This window comes from Macrobrachium rosenbergii, chromosome 54, assembly GCF_040412425.1.
Source record: "Macrobrachium rosenbergii isolate ZJJX-2024 chromosome 54, ASM4041242v1, whole genome shotgun sequence".
Lineage (NCBI taxonomy): Eukaryota > Metazoa > Arthropoda > Malacostraca > Decapoda > Palaemonidae > Macrobrachium > Macrobrachium rosenbergii.
In genome coordinates this window covers 1,034,109-1,054,045 of record NC_089794.1, presented here as the reverse complement: position 1 = coordinate 1,054,045, position 19,937 = coordinate 1,034,109, and the positions used below count along the sequence as shown (strand labels likewise).

Below are 19,937 nucleotides of genomic sequence, written 5' to 3'. Positions count from 1 at the left end.
AAATCGAAATATTGTGCTAGAGACTTCCAGTTTGTTGCAAAATGAAGGTACATGATTGAATATTACTAGAATGTAAGAGTTTTAGCTTATAATTGCGTTTTTTACCATTTCGGGTCGAGTTAAAGTTGACCGAAGGTTGAAATTTTGGCATTATCGTGATTTATATGAAAATATTTCAAAACTGATCAAAGCTACAACCATGAGTTATTTTCTGTTGTATTCTACATGAAATTGCGCACATTTCCATATATAAAACTTTATGTAACGACTAATATAAACGGTGCAAACATTACGACAACGTGTGAAAGAATTTCTGGCGGACGTAAGGGAGAAAAGTTTTTTCAAAATTCACCATAAATCGAAATATTGTGCTCAAGTAGCCCTAGACTTCCAATTGGTTGCAAAATGAAGGTAAATTATTGAATATTACTAGAATGTAAGAGTTTTAGCTTACAATTGCGTTTTTACCATTTCAGTCGAGTCAAAGTTGACCGAAGGTTGAAATTTTGGCAGTTATCATGGTTTATATGAAAATATTTCCAAAGTGATAAAAGCTACAACCATGGGTTGTATTTTGCTGTATTTTACATGAAATTGCACACATTTTCATATATAAAACTTTATGTAACGGCTAATATAGAACAGTGCAAAAATTACGACAAAAATGACGAAAAGAATTTCTGAAATTTTTCGGCCGAGTTGACTGTGGGCGTAAGTAAAAGTTTTTTCAAAAATTCACCATAAATCGAAATATTGTGCTAGAGACTTCCAACTTGTTGTAAAATGAAGGTACATGATTGAATATTACTAGAATGTAAAAGTTTTAGCTTACAATTGCGTTTTTCGACCATTTTCGGTCGAAGTCAAAGTTGACTGAAGGTTGAAATTTTTGTAGTCGACGTGCAAAATACGTCCACTTGGCACCCAACAGACAATTTTAGTCGACGTATGATACATCCAGTAGGCGTTTAAGGGTTAACCTTACAGACTCATATTTTTCGTCAATTCCTAAAGCATGCGCTCGTCTTAGACCAGCAACCCGTCCCCACACGGTTTCCTGGTTCTTAAATGATGTACTTAAATTAGCATCGGACACTGATAATGAACGGTGTTCATATTCGAGTCTGTTAAGGAAAACGTTATTCTTAATTAGCCTAGCCTCAGGTGCAAGAATTTCTGAACTGTCTGCTCTCTCTAGAGAACCGAACCATGTTGATTTCCTCCCGTCAGGAGAAGTTCTGTTATCTCCGGATCTCAAGTTTTTAGCTAAGAATGAAGATCCACAAAATAGATGGTCCCCTTGGAAGGTTATCCCCCTTCCACAGGATCTGTCCTTATGTCCAGTTACCACTTTAAAGGCTTATTTAAATAGAACTTCTAATAGAATGTCTGGCCCTCTTTTTGTTAGGGAAAATGGAGGAACCATTTCTTCAAAGGCCATCAGGCAACAAATACTATATTTTATAAAGCAAGCAAACCCGGATAAAGTACCTAAGGTACATGATATCCGAGCAGTGGCCACCTCCACTAATTATTTTCATAATATGAATTTTGATGACCTTAAAAAATCTACGGGTTGGAAATCACCAACAGTGTTCAAACGCCACTACCTTAAATCTCTAGAGGCTCTAAAATTTTCCACAGTGGCTGCAGGAAGTATTGTTCCTTCTGCCTTAGAATAGCTTATGTAACCTTAATTTATCCTGTCCTTTATTCCTCTCTCGCCTGCCTGCCTCATTTACTCGCCATGCCGTCTATCTTAGGTCAGGCCTGCTTCACAGCCTGACTCCTGACCGTTTTGCATATTGTTATTGTTTCCCTTTCGTTAACCTTAAGTGTCTTGGTGTTACTAAATTTTGTCTGTGTGCTCTATATTATTCATCATGTTTATTATTACTACTTTGGGTTATTAAAACACAGTAATTTTCTTATAGTTTTATTTAACTCCATTAAAGTATTTCTTAGAGGGCTCCACCAAGCTTTTGTATGACTGTTTCTCTGTTATGATTTCACCGGGTGACACAGGTCGAACCCAGAAAAGGGATTTTGACAAAGGAAAAATCCATTTCTTGGGGAAGACCTGTGTCACCCGGTGACCCATCCCTGTTCTTCCTTCCCCCCCGAGTGGCATACCAAGCTTGGGGGGGTTGCTAACTTGGGATGTTTCAAGATGGCGGCTGGGGTGTTGGCTGGCTGGGAGGGGAGGGTGAGGTGTGTGACGGCTCCTCACTTTTCGGGGTTTTGAGATTGGAGATCTCTGTAGGGCAGAGGCCTGTGGCAGTGGCAACACTCACCCTTTGTGTATACCGACACCATTAAATGGCGCTCGAACTGGGGGTCGTAACCCTGGCATTGTGTTTAGCTTTTTCTCTGGTATTTTTAGCAATACTTATACCTAGAAATATGTGCTAAGTGGATATTTCACCGGTTGACACAGGTCTTCCCCCAGAAATAGATTTTTCCTTTGTCAAAATCCCTTTATTGGATAAAGTGAATCAAGGTATAATATTTTAAAAGATCCATGGAAAAGATGCATATTCGTTATGTTGACGTTTGTATAATACGATATGTGAATATAGAGGAGAGTATAATGTAGGCCACGCTACCGTGTATGTAAACAATATACCATAGTGTAGGCTAAGCTAATTCTTGTTTGTTATTCAATTTCTCTTTGTACTGAATTATCATAAGTCACTTTGCATGAACCTCCAGAATTAGCTGATATTGATGATTACTATACTGTGTATGTAAAGATTATATTTTATAGTGTAGGCTAGGCTACCATATATGTATGCGGTACATAGCACCGAATACCCTAGTGTAGGCTAGGCTATGTTCCAGATACGTTTTGGTATTTCTTACGTTTTTTTCCAAAAAACGATGGTTTTTGTTTTGGAATCTAACCCCATTGTAAGTAGGATAATACCTGTATAAGCATTTTTAGTTTGTTTTGTGTGTGTTTGAACTATCAAAATAGGCAGTTCTAAGTGTTTTTAGAAGGGTTCTAAGTATTCATGGGTTTTAGCTAATCACGGGGATGTGTGGTACGCATCCCCGCGAGTATGGGGGTTCAACTATATATATATATATATATATATATATATATATATATATATATATATATATATATATATATATATATATATATATATATATATATATATATATATATATATATATATATATATATATATATATATTATGAGCTGTATGGTTTCATACAGATAATGCTGAGTCATGGATAATGCAAATGCAGATAATTGAGATACCAAAATTGTCTTCATATATTTCTGTTGGAATCTTAATGGCTGGGAATCACGAGCTGTTAAAGTCTACTTTAAGAAATATTGTGATATGGAAAATGCATTGAATAGAAATATTGTAACTTGTTTTTTCACTTGTTACTGGCAACTCTGTCCTTATGCTTGTTCAAAGATGGTAAACCAATAAATAGATGAATCATTAGTTATAACAAGGAGTGGTGTAGGAAGGTGGATTAGACATCTCTCAATAGGTGGAACTCTTATCACCATGTTTGTTGCTCCACTTATTTTCTTACTCAGTTTATCTAGAAATGTGTACTATATTTGTTTCTCAGGTTATCTACATATGTGTACTATACAGTAGTTGTTACTCAAGTTATCTACAAATGTGTACTATAGTTGTGCTCTTCATTTTCAGTGTCATTAACATCTATTATTACTTCTCTCTTTTCATTTATGTTTGTGGTAATTCATGTTGACAATATTTTCTTTTCAAGTTGTAAGAATTCATTTAACATTTTCCTGTACACAGAAAAAGGAGAGATTAGAGATCCTAGCCAGTCAGGTAATACAAGCCAGTGAGCGCCAAGAGATTGAGGAAAGGGAAAATCGTCTCGCATCTTACAGGAATGATAATGCTGTGCGAAATGAGAGTCTTGTGTCTTTAAAAAAAGTGTTGGAAGTGAGCAAATCTGCATTGGATTTGATCAGTAATGAGCTGATGCCAATTTTACAAGATATACAGCAAGAAGTGTCTAACACAAAGTATGTATATGCTGTACTTAGTTCATTTTAAAATAGTTTTATGAAACAATTGTTATATTATAAAAACATTGTTTTTGCATACCAAGCGAGGTCCTTGGTTTAAGAGCATTGTTGGCTTTTAGATAAGAATAACTTACACCGTACAATATTTAATGAATGTGCCTCTTTCTTTCATTTTGCTGTGCATGTCAGGGAATGTAAGGCAGCCATTGCCAAGAGTGATCGAGCTGTGAGGTCTTGTCTTGAGGAAACTGAGGAGCAGGAGTTGAAGATCCAGCAGGTCAAGGGAATCCTAACATCCCGTCAGGAGAAGATATCACAAATGCAGATTGCATGGAAACTTAAAAAAGAAGTCCTTCAGGGGGAGATTAACCAACTTAAAGAGTAAGCATAATAGCATTTGAGCCATTTATGTAATTTTAGGGTTTTTAGGTTCAAATTGACCTTACTTGACACTGTAGGTTGCTGATTGTTGTACAGTATATGTAGTTACTGTCCTCAGTATGCTGGAAAGCTGTTGATCTTAAAGTGAATAAAACAAATCCAAGAAGATAGTATTTAAATAGGTAATAAGTTAAAGCAAAATCAGTTTGTTTCACCACATCGATTGCTCATAATACACCCCAGTTTCATTGTCTGCAAAATTCCTGACACATCCATTTTTTGTTTTACAAAAGAAACTGATAGTCAAAAGGAACCTTAGACATTTACCCGCAGATCCCCAAGCCTATAGTTATTACCGGTATCACTTTGGTGTGTTTGTTAATCTCTTAGTAGTGCACTGAACTCCCCTCTTGTTTTTTTAAGATCACTATAATTCATTACTCACCATTATTAATTACATGTCTTACTGTTTCTTAGTCTTTTTAATCCATACTTTTGATATGCTCCTACCTATAGCAGCATCCACAGATTTTTCTGTTCTAGTTGGCTAAGGGTCCTCATTGCCTGTTGGAGGTTTTCTGTAAGGAATCTTTATAGATACCGTATTTTTTTACTTTATTTTTGCAGTACCTTGTTCTACCAGCACCCTTTTGATATTTTTGTGGGTTGGCCTAGATACTAACCACACAGTTACTGCTACTAGAGGAAATGATACTGGTCAGACAGCCTTATATCTGGCCCTTTAACCTTAGGTACAGCATTACCTCCGCATACATGTGCTGATGCTTTTGTATGTACTGTCACTAATGTGTGAGTTGTATTTTTGTTCTCTCTCTCTCTCTCTCTCTCTCTGAGATAAAATACATATGTAATATGTATATCTTTATTTTTGTATGATAAATATTTGCTATATTAATTTTCAAATATTAATATTATTGTAAAAACATCAAAATATCAAATGTTAAAGGAAAATCCCTCTGTACTGATCCATTATCATAATATGTGGTGTATAAAAAAAACAGGTTTTGACATAGGAAAAACCTATTTTTGGTAGTCGCTGTTGAGTCCTCAAGCAGTTACCCTTCCATGGTCTACCAGAGCTCCATGGTGACCAAACTAATATCAAAGAATTCTCTTTTAGCTGGTCTTGTAGCTGGGTATTGTTTCGTAATGATACACTATAACACATGATGGAGTGTGTAATGGACTTAGAGACAAGAGGGCATTTTCCCTTATCTTCAGCAAAGCTGAACCCAGTTTTCCAACATCAAAACCTGCAAACAGACCGGCACAGGACCAAGGAACCATTACTCTGTTGGTCAATGCAGGATGATCCCTTGCCCAAATATCGTGCCTTTTCGTCAGGGAAGTGGGAGGGTTTTGCAGACTTAACAGCAATTACCAAAAATATGTTTTTCCTAAGTCAAATCCTGTTTTTTTTTTATAGTGTAGTCACTTGTTTCATCTTCAAGGAGCTTTACGAAGAAATTGACATTTGATGAAAAGTTAAAGCTCTCAAATTTTAATCCAAACAACCCAAAGAAAAAACATTTCTGGTCTGAGGTCAAGCCACAAGTTTCAAGCCCTATTCTTTATTCTAAATACTCCTCAGGTTTTCGTAACAAAGAACAAGAAACTAAACTTGAGCTTATGTTTTTAGGGTGAAGTTCTGTAGTAACTTAACCCTTAAACACCGAGCCTCTGTTTACAAAAACGTCTCCCGTATGCCGGCGGCGTTCGGGAGTTAGCGCCGAAGCGGAAAAAAAGTTTTTTTAAAAAAATCACAGCACTCTTAGTTTTTAAGATTAAGAGTTCATTTTTGGCTCCTTTTTTTGTCATTGCCTGAAGTTTAGTATGCAACCATCAGAAATGAAAAAAATATCATTATCATATATAAATATTGAAATATATGACCACAAAAAATTTTTCATATATAATTTTATACAAATCACGCTGTGAGCAAAACGGTTAAAGCTAACGGGTTATTTTTTTTTTTTTTTGTATTGTACCCTAAATTGCAATGATTTTGGTATATAACAAATTGTAAAACGATCAAAGCAACACAGAGAAAATATTATCACAAAATGATGCATGAATTCGTAACACGCGGACGTAAAAAATGTTTTTTCAAAAATTCACCATAAATCGAAATATTGTGCTAGAGACTTCCGTTTGTTGAAAAATGAAGCTAATTGATTGAATATTACTAGACTGTAAGTTTTTAGCTTACAATTGCAGTTTTCGACCATTTCAGTCAAGTTAAAGTTGACCGAAAGTCGAATTTTTCTATTTATCGTGATTTATATGAAAATATTTCAAAACTGATAAAAGCTACAACCATGAGTTATTTTCTGTTGTATTGTACATGAAATTGCGCACATTTTCATATATAAAACTTTATGTAACGACTAATATAAAACGGTGCAAATATTATGACAACGAGACGAAAGAATTTCTGAAATTTTCGGCCGAGTTACCGCGCTGGCGTAAGGAAAATGTTTTTTTAAAAAATTCACCATAAATCAAAATATTGTGCTAGAGACTTCTAATTTGTTGCAAAATGAAGGTACATGATTGAATATTACTAGAATGTAAGAGTTTTAGCTTACAATTGCGTTTTTCAACCATTTCGGTCGCGTCAGAGTTGACCGAAGGTTGAAATTTTTTGTAGTCGACGTACGGTACGTCCACTTGGCACCCAACAGACAATTTTAGTCGACGTATGATACGTCCAGTAGGCGTTTAAGGGTTAACTAAGCATGCTGGGTATTGTTGTAGCGATAGTCAGCATACCCACCTGTTGGGAAGACCCCTGTTTTCCACTGTAGTGCCTATGGGGTCAGGACTAACCATACCACCTACTGATAGGCAGTCTAGTCAAATATTTTAGCTCGTGGCAGTATGTTTTAAGAATACTGTCTCTGATGACCATCCTGTACATTCGGACACTTCTTAGAAAGAGACATTTCTGAAGAAGGTCAACAATGTACTTACTTCTCAGTATCATGTGACCTAGAGATTGGTTTATTTATGCTAGGGTGTAGGAAAATTGGCCCTTCTGGGTTGTTTGCTGTGACATCTCAGTAAACCTCAAGTACTTGAACAGGCATAATATTTTGTTTGCTAAATTGAGTTTTCTTATCAGAATAGATTTCCCTCGTAAAGGATTCTCATTCTTGGCCAGGAATGATGGGTCGGGGACAACAATAATTGATGGTCAGCTGTTTGCATGATGTATCATCCCTGTCTAAGAGAGCCCAGTTGACTAACACAAGCTCCCGATGCTAATGCAATCAAGAAGATCACCTTTTGCAGTGTGTGAGTTGAGGTTGTATAGTGTCTGCTGAATTGAGGGGTTGATAGAAGTCTAAGCAACTAGTTCAGGGTCCAAGTAATTGGAAGCCTTTTGGGAGTGGGTCTTTGTAGTGCAAAAGACCACAGAAGGGAAGTGACAGTTTCTATACTAGAGTCAATCCCGAATCCATAAAGCAAGGGTTTCGTTAATGCTGCCTTGTATCCCATGATTGTTGTAACCACAAGGCATTTACCTTCAAAAAGCTATACAGTATAAGAAAATTTAAAAGGTTTCCTTAGAAATCTCAACTGGGCTCTCAGTATGGATATTCTAACTGTATCTTCCATATGGGCTGGTATTGTTGGATAGATGGCATCCGTAATTTTTGCACTAGGTACCTAGCAATGTTGAGTGAGTAATTTTCACAATAGATAATATTTAAAGAATCCACACATGAAGGTCTCGGCTCAGAAAGGAGGATGCATCACAACTTTCTCTCCTGCTGTCTGGGATAGAACAGCGGACGGCAGGAATTGATCTCTTCGACCGTTGTTGAAGTAATAGGAACCAATGCTTGTTTGGCCAATTTGGGGCTATTAAGTAGGTTGTTCCTTTGAAGGTTAGAAGCCTGCTCAAAACCTTCAAGATCTGGTACAATGGAGGAAAAAGGTATATCGTCCTTCATTTGTTCCAGTCTTGTAGGAAGGCATCTCTTGCTGTTGCTTGACTGTCCAAGTTCGGAGACCCATATACCGGGAGTTTGTGATTCTCGTATGTGGCGAACAGGTTCACTTCCAGTTGTGGAAGCATGTTGGCTATTGTTTGAAAAGAGTGGTTGTCCAACATCCACTCTGTTGAGGCTGTCGTTTTCCTTGAGAGAGTCTGCTATTATGTTGGGAGACCCTGTGAGGTGAATTGCAGACAAGTGCCACCTCCTTGCTTGCACCATCTGAAGGATGGCTAGCATTATCATATTGAGAGGAGGTGAACGTGATCCCGACCTCTTGATGCAGGACATTGCAGACGTGTTGTCTAGAACTAACAAAATGTGCATCCCTTCTGGAGTTTTGAGTTTTTTGAGAGACAAAAAGACAACCATCAGCTCCAGGAAATTGATATGACAATTCCTCAGAGTAGCCGACCACTTCCCTGCCACCTGACGATCCTTCCAATGTCCGCCCCAACCTGTCAGCGAGGCATCTGTGTGTATTGTCACTAGTACAGATGGAGGAGTCAGGGTGGCCTGTTTCACCAGAGATTCCTTCCAGGTCCAAAGCCAAAGTATCTCCCCAACTTTTTTATTCTTTTGATAAGGTCGGTTGCGCAACGTTTTTCATGCGTGTGATAGCCAGAATTTGTTCACATTTTTTACTTGCAATCTTAGTATTGGATCTATTGCTGATGTGAACTGCAGCAGGCCCATCATATGTTCTAATTACCATCTGGAAACTCTGGGCTGTGCAAGGAACGTTTTGAGCTCTTCCTTATTCAGTTTTGAGTATTGATGGGGAGAGACAACAGACTGTGAAGAGTATCCCATCACAGTCCCTGCCACTGAAGGAGTCTGCTGGGCGTGAGGCAGGATTTTTCCAATTTATTACAAAACCTTTTGACTAGAGTCTGTTGAACACTTTTCTTAAGTTTTTCAAGCACTCTTTTCTTTAGGGCCCCAATTAACCAGTTGTCTAGGTAGGCTATTGTAGTCAAACTCAGCATTTTAGGCCGCTAAGGCATTGGCCTCGTTTAGCCTGGATTTTCCGCACCGTTGCCACATCTCCCCAGGTAGGTATATCCACCCCACCTCTCTCTCTCTCTCTCTCTCTCTCTCTCTCTCTCTCTCTCTCTCTCTCTCTCTCTCTCTCACACGTTTCCCCAGGTAGGTATATCCACCTCTCTCTCTCTCTCTCTCTCTCTCTCTCTCTCTCTCTCTCTCTCTCTCTCTCTCTCTCTCTCTCTCTCTCTCTCAGACTTATCTTTTATTCTCATTTTGATTTCTCTCTCTCTCTCTCTCTCTCTCTCACAGACTTATCTTTTGTTCTCATTTTGATTTTTTTTCCCACCACCGTGGTGCATTTTTTTTATAGAAGTTTCCCCAGTAGGCCTAATCCTCTCTATGGTGTTTAATCAGAAGACTCGTCATCTGAGCTCTTTTCGATGCTGATGACGAATAACTCGATAAGTCTCTCGAACTGCTACATCTTGCTTTGCATCTTGTTCCCAAAGCTTCTCTGCATGTTCTGTTGCCTGCTTCCAGTTTTCTGCTGTCACAGTGCTTAAAGCTTCTTTGACCAAGTGCTTAAGTTCAGCAACTTTGAATGTGTTTTTCTTGGAAATGTAAGTTTTTACCTGACAGTGGTATGGTGGGAGTCGTACAACTTTATGTTCTGCTTCTGAAGCAAGTGTGTCAATCACATAAGTTTTCTTTCCTTTACACATTTTTTTGGCGAGGTCATAGAGCTCCACTTTCAGGATGTCGTCACGTGGATGTGCACCATTCTTTATCAACCAGTCCGTATATCGCTTCTTTTCTCCAAAATGATGATGGGTTTTTTTCAAGCACCATCGAGTGGTAGGATGCATTGTCCATCACAATTACAGACTTCGGGGGGATGTTAGGTAACAACTGAGTCTTAAACCATTGCTCGAAAACTGCAGCATTCACCTGATTGTGATAATCACCATCATTTTTTGCTTTAAAAAATTGTTCAGCACTCTTGACAAAGCCTTCTTTCATTCCTGCATGAAAATGATGAGGCGATTTCCTTTTCTAGTCGGTGGCTTTACTCCTGTTGCTTGTTTGGAGGCCATATCAGTCCAACACTTTGCAACAGTGTAATTCTGACTGACACATGTTTCGTCAAGGAAAACAAAATTTTCAAAGGACTATCTGACTTGCCACATCTCTCTCAAAAATCTCGTGCGAGCAACAACAACATCACTTCTTTCCATAAGGGACTTGCAGCCATCAACTTGCGAAAATCGGAAACCAATCTGGAACAGAACTCTTCGAAGTGACTCAGTGCTGCCATAGTAAGATATTTTCTCTCTTAGGTCTTCCGTGACTTTGTAGAGTGTAGAAATTTCATTTTTTTCATAAAATTCCAATACAGTTCTTCTCAGGACACACTTATCAAAGTCATCAAAATTTGTAACTGTTGTAGGCTGAGTTTTTGTCGGTGAATAGAAGACAGGTTTCTTGTGTTCAGCCTCTGACCACCATTCTTGATTTGCTTTGGAGCAAATCCTTCTAACTGTCCTTTGGCTGTCCGAGCAAGGGCTTAAGTGGGTGGTAACAAAGGTCTGCCGTTGGCCTTTTCATCTAAAAAGTACTGATTAACATTATAGATTATTTCCTTCGCCTGACTGTGCGGGCAGGGCCAGCAAGAAGTGGGAGATGTTTCCATGGTGGGTCAGTGACATGGAATGACCTTGTCGGGCTGAGGTGGCAATGACGCATTAACCCAGCACAGCAGTGGTGTCAAATCTCAGGAAAACATTTTTAATAATATTAATTTTCCCATCAAAAACTTAGTCATTCTTAAACATATGAAGTTTTATTATAAAACAGTAATTACCATATATTTAGTTAGTATGAAAAATATCAGAGACATTTTATCATCACTGTCGTGGCATATTTATAGAGATGTGGCAACTGTGCGGAAAATCTCGACTAAACGCGGCCACCGCCTTAGCAGCCAAAAAGGCTGAGTTTGACTATAGTTGTATTCCTTCTTGTCTGAGTTATCAAACAACTACCTCTGCAATTTTTGTAAAAATTCTTGGGGCGATGTTTAGCCCAAAAAGGCTCAACTTTGAACTTGTATGTATCTTTCCCTGTATGGAACCCTAGGAAGGGGCAGAAGGGAACGGCAATAGGAACTTTCATTATGCATCTTTCAGATCTATAGAAGCTGTCCAAGTCCCTTTTGGAATGATTGAACGTACTTGGGCAACGGTAGTCATCTGAAACTTTTGGCAGTGTGCTTGTTAATATTGATAGGTCGAGGATCACTCTTCATTCTGAGGAATCTTTTTTTGTAACACTGAAGAGATGTGCTTGGTGGCAAGTATACGCATGTTTCTCTATGGCTCCCTTTAACAGGGCCTTCTGCACGTAATCTTCCAGAGAAGGGTCTGGTCCTTGGATGAGCCCCTTTAAAGGAGGGTGGGATGAGACCATTTCCACCCCAGCCCGTTAAAAATAATGGTGTCCCCAAGGGAAGACTTCCATTTCCTGTGGTGTTGTCAAAGCCCAAACCCCAACCATACAGTTCCTATTGGTATCCTCCTCCTCTTCTGCCTTTGCCCTTGATAGGTATTCCAGGTGTTACTTTTCCCTTATAAGAAGGTTTTTGGACCTTGTAAAAAGGATGTCTTTGTTGTTGTTGTTGTTGTTGTTGTCCCTTTGTAGGGAGTTGTTCCTTCTGACCACCTAGCTGTTTTTGAGGAAAACTTCTTGGGTGACTGAAGGCTTATATGATTTTTTATCAAAGTGAGCCTTTTTTGGGTTGGGTAAAGGGAAGTGTTGGGTTTTTTGTTTCCAGAATTCCACTTTTTCCCAGAAGAGGGTACACTGTACAATTCTGTTGACTGGCTTGCTCATTGAGTTAAGCCACAACAGACTCTTCAAACAGGTCCTTACAGAATGGGTTAGAATGTAATAATGCAGTTGCATTGGGGAGTGACTTGTTGGAGCGCCCCAATGGTTCCATTCACGCTTTTATGCACCGTTCTAGAAAGTCATAGAGTGCTTCCCATAGGGTTCTCATAAGACTTTTGGCCACAACATCAAAAATTGGCCTAGAATCTTGTGGAACCCTTTTGGTGGCAACTTCCTACAAGGTGGTAGAGGTTATAATACTAAGGAGGTGGATCCTAGAATAAAATTCTGCCGAGGCTGTTCCCTCTGAGATTCTTCTCTTAAGGGTCCCAAACTGCTGAGTAGCTATATCTGAAGGGAGATTTTTCCTTTTAAAAGGAAGTTGAAGTATTGCCCATTCCTTGGTAGAATTTTTCAAAACTGGGATGGCTGTAGCAAATGGCTTTAATTCTGCCATTGACTCTGGTTTTCTAGTCACTACAAAGTTCTGAAAATATGCCCTCACAGATTTGGAGGTTATGAAATGAAACTCAACTTTCCTTAACCTAATTTATTACCTTAATACTATAGAGGTCATAAGAAAAACCTTAATCTAATACTATAGAGGTCATAAGAAAAACCTTAATCTAATACTATAGAGGTCATAAGAAAAACCTTAATCTGATAAACTTACCCTCCTACACTTAACTTAGCCCAACTTAATACTACCATGACCCCCAAAAGAACTTAAACCTAAATCTAGTGTTATCTCCCCCCCTGACTATAGTCTCTGAGACTTCTTCAGATTGGGAGTTAGCTTGCTCAACATTAGCCAATATTTGTTGATATCCTTCTTCCTACTGGAGAGATGAACACCTAGTTTTGATTCTTTCCAACTGCTGTTGAACTTTCTTTGCGGCAAGTGTGTCGAGATCGACACCTTTTAGGATTTAGCGTCTTGTGTGGAGGAACGGGAAGTAGAGCGGCCTGACCAAGTGTTTTTGTTTCTCTTCTACAATCTGGCAGCTTCACATTCTCTATGTTCCTTATCACTTCTCTGCCTTATCCTTTTCTCTATTTGCAACAGCTCCTCTACAGTTTTATTTTTTCCCCCATCAGATTCTACAGTCATGAAGTAGGCCAACAACAGCTCCAACACAGACTTTTCACCACAGTTCCCGTCAGTAGATAACTACTGCCAAATAGCTTCTGCTAAGAAAGTATCCTGACTTCTCAAGCTGCTTACTCATTGGGCTGAAGGGGAGCAAGTCACTCTATCCTGACACACTCGTGCTGGGAAAGAATAGGAAGATGTAGTGGCTTGTGATGAAAAGTCAGCTTCTGTAGGGTTGGAAACCAAGGGCTGTTCAGCCACATTGGAGCAATCAATACTCCCCTCCCCTTGAACTCCTTGAGGAGTTGTACTACTTTCATTAATAAATTCATTGGGGGAAACAGATAAATGTTCCCCAGCAGGTTCCAGTCCAGCGAAAGCACGTCTCTGGCCACTGCTCGAAGGTCGTGATAGGGGGTGACAAAATTCGGTAATTTGTGATTGTCGCGTGTTGCGAACAGATCTACCTGAAGATATGGGTGATCTTGGAGGATCCCGCTGAATGACCTGCTGTCCAATTCTGACTCCCCTTCCTTGGCTTTGAATCTGGAGAAAGAGTCTGCTAGGACATTCTGAGCTCCCGCAAGGTGGGATGCTGACAGAGTCCATTTTTTCACCTGAGCTAATCTCATGATCCCCAGCAGTATATGATTCAATGGCTTTGACCTTGATCACCCACGCTTCAAGCATTGTACCACCGACTTGTTGTCTATGAACAACTGAATGTGAGATCCCTTCTTGGGTTTCAGTCCCTTGAGTGACAGGAGCACTGCCATCATTTCTTTGATATTGATATGGCAAGATTTGAGGGCTCCCGACCACTTTCCGGACACTTTGTTCTGATCTGAGTGTCCCCCCCATCTGTCCTTCGCCGAAGCATCCGTATGAATGGTCACTGAGACTGGTGTCGGGGCTAGCCGGACTGAAGATTTCAGAGCCTGATTCGATGCCCACGGTTTGAGCATTGTCTTGCACCTCCTTTTCATCGGGACCTTGTGGTCTCTGAATGATTTGTTTGCCTTTAAAAACAGAATCCAGTTCAAATCCTTCAAAGTCATTTTCAAGACTGGATCTACTATTGATGCGAATAGTAGTTTGCCCTGCAGCACTTCTAGGTTCCTTCTGGAAAAACTCTTGGCTTTTCTGAACCTCTTTACCTGATCTACTATTGACCTCCTGGAGGTCTCTGGTAGGGCTAGCTTTCTGCTTTCTACACACCATTGTAGGCCTAGCCATCTGAACTTCTTTTCTGGCTTCAGCCGTGACTTTTCCCAGTTGATTAGAAACCCGAAGTCCTGCAAGGTCTGAACCACTATTTGGGAGGCTTGTAGACACTCTTCTATCGATTCCGCCCAGATCAGCCAGTCTTCCAGATACGCCACGACATTCACCCCCTGTAGTCTTAGTTGTTCTAAGATCACTTTGGTCAATTTCGTGAACACTCTGGGGGCTACATTGAGGCCGAATGGCATCGCTTTGAATCTGTACGACTGGCGACCCAGGCGGAATCCTAGATACTGGCGAAAATGAGGTTGGATTGGAATGTGCCAATACAGTCATACCTCGATCTTACACGATTCGACTTGCGCGAATTCACACACACACGAACTTTTCACTGGAACCTAACTAATTGGCATACGCAATTTTTTCACAGACACGCGAAATTCTTGAGAAACCCTGCAGAAGTGGTTATGTTTAATTTTTGAAGTAATTTATAAATTTTCATGCTTTTATGTGTCAAATCTGTATGAAAAATGTATTATTTTTATTTTTGTACATTCATAAATATGATGCAAAGTTAGTGTACTTTTACAAGATGCAATATCCATTTACAAAGTCACTGCACTTTTCAAAGATGATACCCCTGCAGAAAATGCTTGTTTAATGTTTAAAGTACAGTACAGTACATTTATAAGTTTTCATGCTTTGAACTGTAAAATCGATATGGAAAATTTATATTTTTATACATAAATATCATACAAGTATTATGTCCACGCAAAGGCTTTGTCACTAGGATGACTTTACATGACCTTGAGATGAGGTTGTTCAGTCGTGCTCGTTTGATAAAATGAATTCCTTAAGGGTATCGGCGGCCTGCGATTTTGGAGATATTGGCTCAAATTCGTGAAAATTAGTTAGCGTCATATTTCCACAGATCTGGGTCCCAGCCACTGCCACGCGTAAGATAATATCGATACGAAGCCTTTTAAACGGTTTAAAGGCCAATTTAAAGGCCACACCCAAGTAGAGAATTAAAGGTCTGGTTAGGGGTGGTTTTAATATTTCATTTTGCATTCATTCTTCAGGTATTTGTATTTCTTTTCATTGCGTATTCTTTTGTATGCCATACAATATGTTTTCCTGATAGAGATGGCAACGCTTCCCAGGAATGAATAACGCGAGCCAGTTGTCCCAAGAGAGAATTCTTATATTTCTTTGATGTAATCATGTATTTGTTATTTTCAATCCATTGCAACACTCCCTCGGACTTTTGTACGTCAATTGTGTATTATATATATTACCAACATGCCAAAAAAGAAGTTTTAAACATCTGACTTACCTGGTAGTTATATATGTAGCTTAAGTCCCTGGCGTCACGGCAGAATTTCAAAACTCGCGGCAATCGCCGATGGGTAGTCAGGTGTACCACCTGTGTGCCCTCTACCCAGGTATCTGTAACCATTCCAACCATTCCTCAGATCTCCCCTGCCGCCGTACCGGTTGCATCGTTAGGAATTTCGCTCGTTTGGCCCGTGTTTTTTCACAGAGTTTTTGGTGAAGTACACTTTGGCTTTGGCTTTCGCTTGTTTTTGGATTTGCTTTGGATTTTCTTGACTCTTTTAGATATTGTTGGTTTTGACCCTTGCTTGTTTTTATCTCTCTTATGATTTTCCTTTTTCCAAGATGTTTGACTCTGCTTCGAGTGTGAGAATGTGTGTGAGGGGATGTAAAACCCGGCTTGCTAAAGCCGCATTAGATCCTCACTCGATTTGTGTAAATTGCAGAGGTAAGAATTGTGAGTTAAAAGACAGATGTGATGAATGTTTGGGTTTATCAGAGAAAGAGTGGATGGTTTACTATCGCTATGTTTCGAAGCTTGAAAGGGATAGGATCAGAAGAGCCGATAGTAGTAGATCTCGCTCTTCGAGAGATAGTCAGGGAGTTGACAATTCTCCTCTTATTAACAGTCCTATTATTCCTTCCCCAGTAGTGGTAGTTCCAGATCCCCCCACTGATACTGATAATGAGCCAACTTTGAAGGACATGATGACGGCCATTCAAACCCTTGGACAAAGGGTAGAATCCCTCGCAAGAGACAGAGGATTTATGGTCGAATGTGAGAGATCTTAAACACTCAAGTGTTAGTGAGAAAAATAAAAGTGCAAGTGTTGTGGAGGGTGCGATTGCTCGGTCCTGTCGTGCTCCTATTCCTAGACCTCTTCCAAGCTCACCAACCCCTGTGAGAAGGAATGTCGACAGACGAAGGGAGGCGAGAGGTTTTAGCTACCGAGCAGTCGTCCCCTCGAGCGTACCTGTTGACGCTTCCCAGGACACTCGCCCTCGCCATAGGAAAGGCGAGGTTAAAGTGTTTTCGTCCTCGTCGGAAGACGCAGTTCCCAGACGGGGCTGGCGTCATACGTCCAAGTCTAGACCCCTGAAGAGGAAACTTTCTTCTGTGGAGCGGCGTCGGGAAGTGACGCTTCCTACTTCAGGATGTAGTCATTGGAGCAGTCCAGAGCGTTCCCCTCTTAGCTCTGACGATTGCTCTCCGGTGAAAAGCAGACGTATATTGTCGCACGGGCGGCTGTCTGCTTCCGCTGAAGACGAAATGAGATCGGAAGCGTCCCCGGAACGTCACTTCCAACGTCTCAACGTAGAGAAAGAATTAGTAGCTGATATTGCGGCTCCCCCTGTCGATCCTCAACAGCAGGTAGCTCCGCAAATCAGTCTAATTCAAGACATGCAACAGAAACTGTCTTCCCTGATTCAAGTCTTGCAGCCTGCAGAAAAAACAGATGCAGATTTTTGTCCACCGATGGCTGTACCTCATCCTGAGGAAACTTTTGACCGATGTCGCACAGGCGGCCAGTTCTCAAGTGACTTCAGGGTGCGGCGGGACAGCGAACGTGGGAAGAATGTTTCTCCAACTCAAGAGGTTCCGATCATTGTACGTCAGCCTGAGGAAGCTTTTGACCGATGTCGCACAGGCGGCCAGTTCTCAAGTGACCTTAAGGTTTGGCGGGACAACGAACGTCAGAAGTCTGGACGCCAGGACGCCCGAGTTGCTCAAGAGGATGGACGCCAAGACGCCAGGCGTCAAGAGATTGGACGCCAGGCGTCAAGAAGTTGGATGCCAGGACGTCAGGCGTCATGAGGCTGGACGCCAAGACATTAAGCTTCAAGAAGATGGACGCCAACACGCCAGGCGTCAAGAGACTGGACGCCAGGACGCCGAGCGTCAAGATGATATTTTGAAAGACGTCGCTACTTCGGTCTTCGGACAATCAGAAGAAGAGAATGATGATATCCCGCATTCTCCTGTGGATCCTATTGAAGAGATTTCCGACGAAGACAGTATTAAAGGCCATCAACTTTCATCAGACTTGAAAAGACTTATGAAGCTATTTTCGGAAGTTTTTCCAGAGAACTTTATCCCGACTGCTCCTCGTTCCCCGCCTTCAGAATTTACTCTTGGGAAGGTGTCTAAGAGGGCAGCATTTACGAAGATGGTTTTGTCCCGCTCGTCCAAGAGAGCGCTTAAAGTTATGAATGAGTGGATGCTTTCGAAGAAGGAACAAGGAAAGACAGCCTTTGCTTTTCCTCCAGCCAAACTAGCTTCGAGGTCTAGCGTTTGGTATCAAACTGGAGAATCGTTCGGTCTCGGAATACCTGGCTCTTCCCAGGGAGACTTCTCGAATCTTGTTGACTCTTCTCGTCGAGTGGCCATGGAGAAAACGAAGTTTTGTTGGTCAACATCAGAGTTGGACCACCTCCTCAAAGGAATTTTTAGGGCCTTTGAAGTCTTTAATTTTCTGGACTGGACCCTGGGAGCTTTAGGAAGGAAGATGGAATTTTTCAACACTACTGACACTGAAGAACTGATATATCTGATGTCGTGTATGGATAAAGGACTCAGAAATGGTGCCAACGAATTAGCTGCTCTTTTCTCAGCTGGAATCCTGAAGAAAAGGGCCCATCTTTGCTCTTTCCTGGCTAATGGGGTCACGTCCAGTCAAAAATCAGAACTGATTTATGCCCCTTTTTCCTCTCACCTCTTCCCTCAAGAATTAGTAAAAGAGGTCTCTTCATCCTTGGCCCAGAAAACCACGCAAGATCTGATATCTAAAACCGCAAGAAAAGTCCTACCAACGACTTTCATCGCTAAAAAGAGTAAGGCTGAGGCTCCTGTGTTTCAGGTGTCTCAGCCCTTTCGTGGTCGGCCCTCCGGTAGAGGTTCCGCTAGGGCGGGTAGAAGAACGACAACGAGAAGAGGCTCTAGACAGGGAAGAAGCAGGACCTGACTATCTTCTCCTGCAAGCAGCGGTAGGTGCCAGGCTGTCCAACTTCCTATTACGAAGCCCGCTCCGAGTGAAATCTATTATTCCCTTGCAAAAATATATCAAGATGATGATGATGATGATGGCACCGACGACTTTTTGAAGTTATCTGATGAGGAGGACAGGGAGGAGGAAGAGAATGAGCATTTTCAAGATGTATGCTGTCCCTGACGTAGCTTCTGGAGATATGGAAGCTGCTGGTGCTCTCTCATTGTGGCAAAGATCACTAGACAGGGAATTCATATATTATAAAGTATTTGTTGGTGAAGGGGATTCGACAGCATATAAAGGAGTTTGCAGTTTGAATGAGGGCACTGGTCCTTATGGCACTCCATATCCAGTGCTCAAGGAAGAATGCATAAACCACGTTCGGAAGAGGATTGTCTTTCGTCTTATGGCCTTGAAAAAGATACACAATATGTTTCGAAATATGTAACAACAACAAAGTTATGTTTAGGAGTGAGCTTGGAGGACTCAATAAATTGAGTGATAGCACGGTCATAAAGATTGGAACATGATATCAGCTATGCAGCAAGTTCATTGCTGCCTATTATGAGAAAAATGACAGGAGAAAGCCTGAAAGGCCTTCAGATGAAAGAGAAGACCAGGAAACGAATGTCTGCTATGCATTCAAGAAAGCAAAAGAAGCAAAGAACATCAAAAGGAGGATATGAAGGAGGGGCTCATTAGCCTCCTAAAAACCTGGCAGCACAAGAGTCGAGTGGCATTCTATGATTATCCCCAAAAATAATATAAACTATTTTCTTTAAGTGATAAATGTTTTTTTAGAGGGAATAATATATCTCTTATAAAAGAGAGGGGAACAAGTGCCATGTAGGCTTTTCCAAGAAACTTTATACGCTTCTAAAAGCAAAATAAATGGTTAGCAAAACTTTACCTGCATTTTTCTCAAAACTTACTTTTTCTACATTCAAATTCCAAAAACTCCCTTATTTATGAATGGATTTTAAAAATCTAA

The 19,937-nt window shown here is 40.5% G+C and overlaps 1 protein-coding gene across 7 annotated transcripts in view; it reads left to right on the top strand.

The window, feature by feature from the left end:
- Positions 1-19,937, top strand: part of LOC136834724 (kinetochore protein Nuf2-like) — a 410,975-nt gene that overhangs the window by 363,811 nt on the left and 27,227 nt on the right. For all 7 annotated transcript variants that reach the window (XM_067097303.1, XM_067097308.1, XM_067097307.1 and 4 more), the window contains 2 exons: positions 3,796-4,028; positions 4,221-4,412. In XM_067097303.1, the coding sequence (XP_066953404.1) occupies positions 3,796-4,028; positions 4,221-4,412 (425 nt within the window). The remainder of the gene's footprint in view (positions 1-3,795; positions 4,029-4,220; positions 4,413-19,937) is intronic.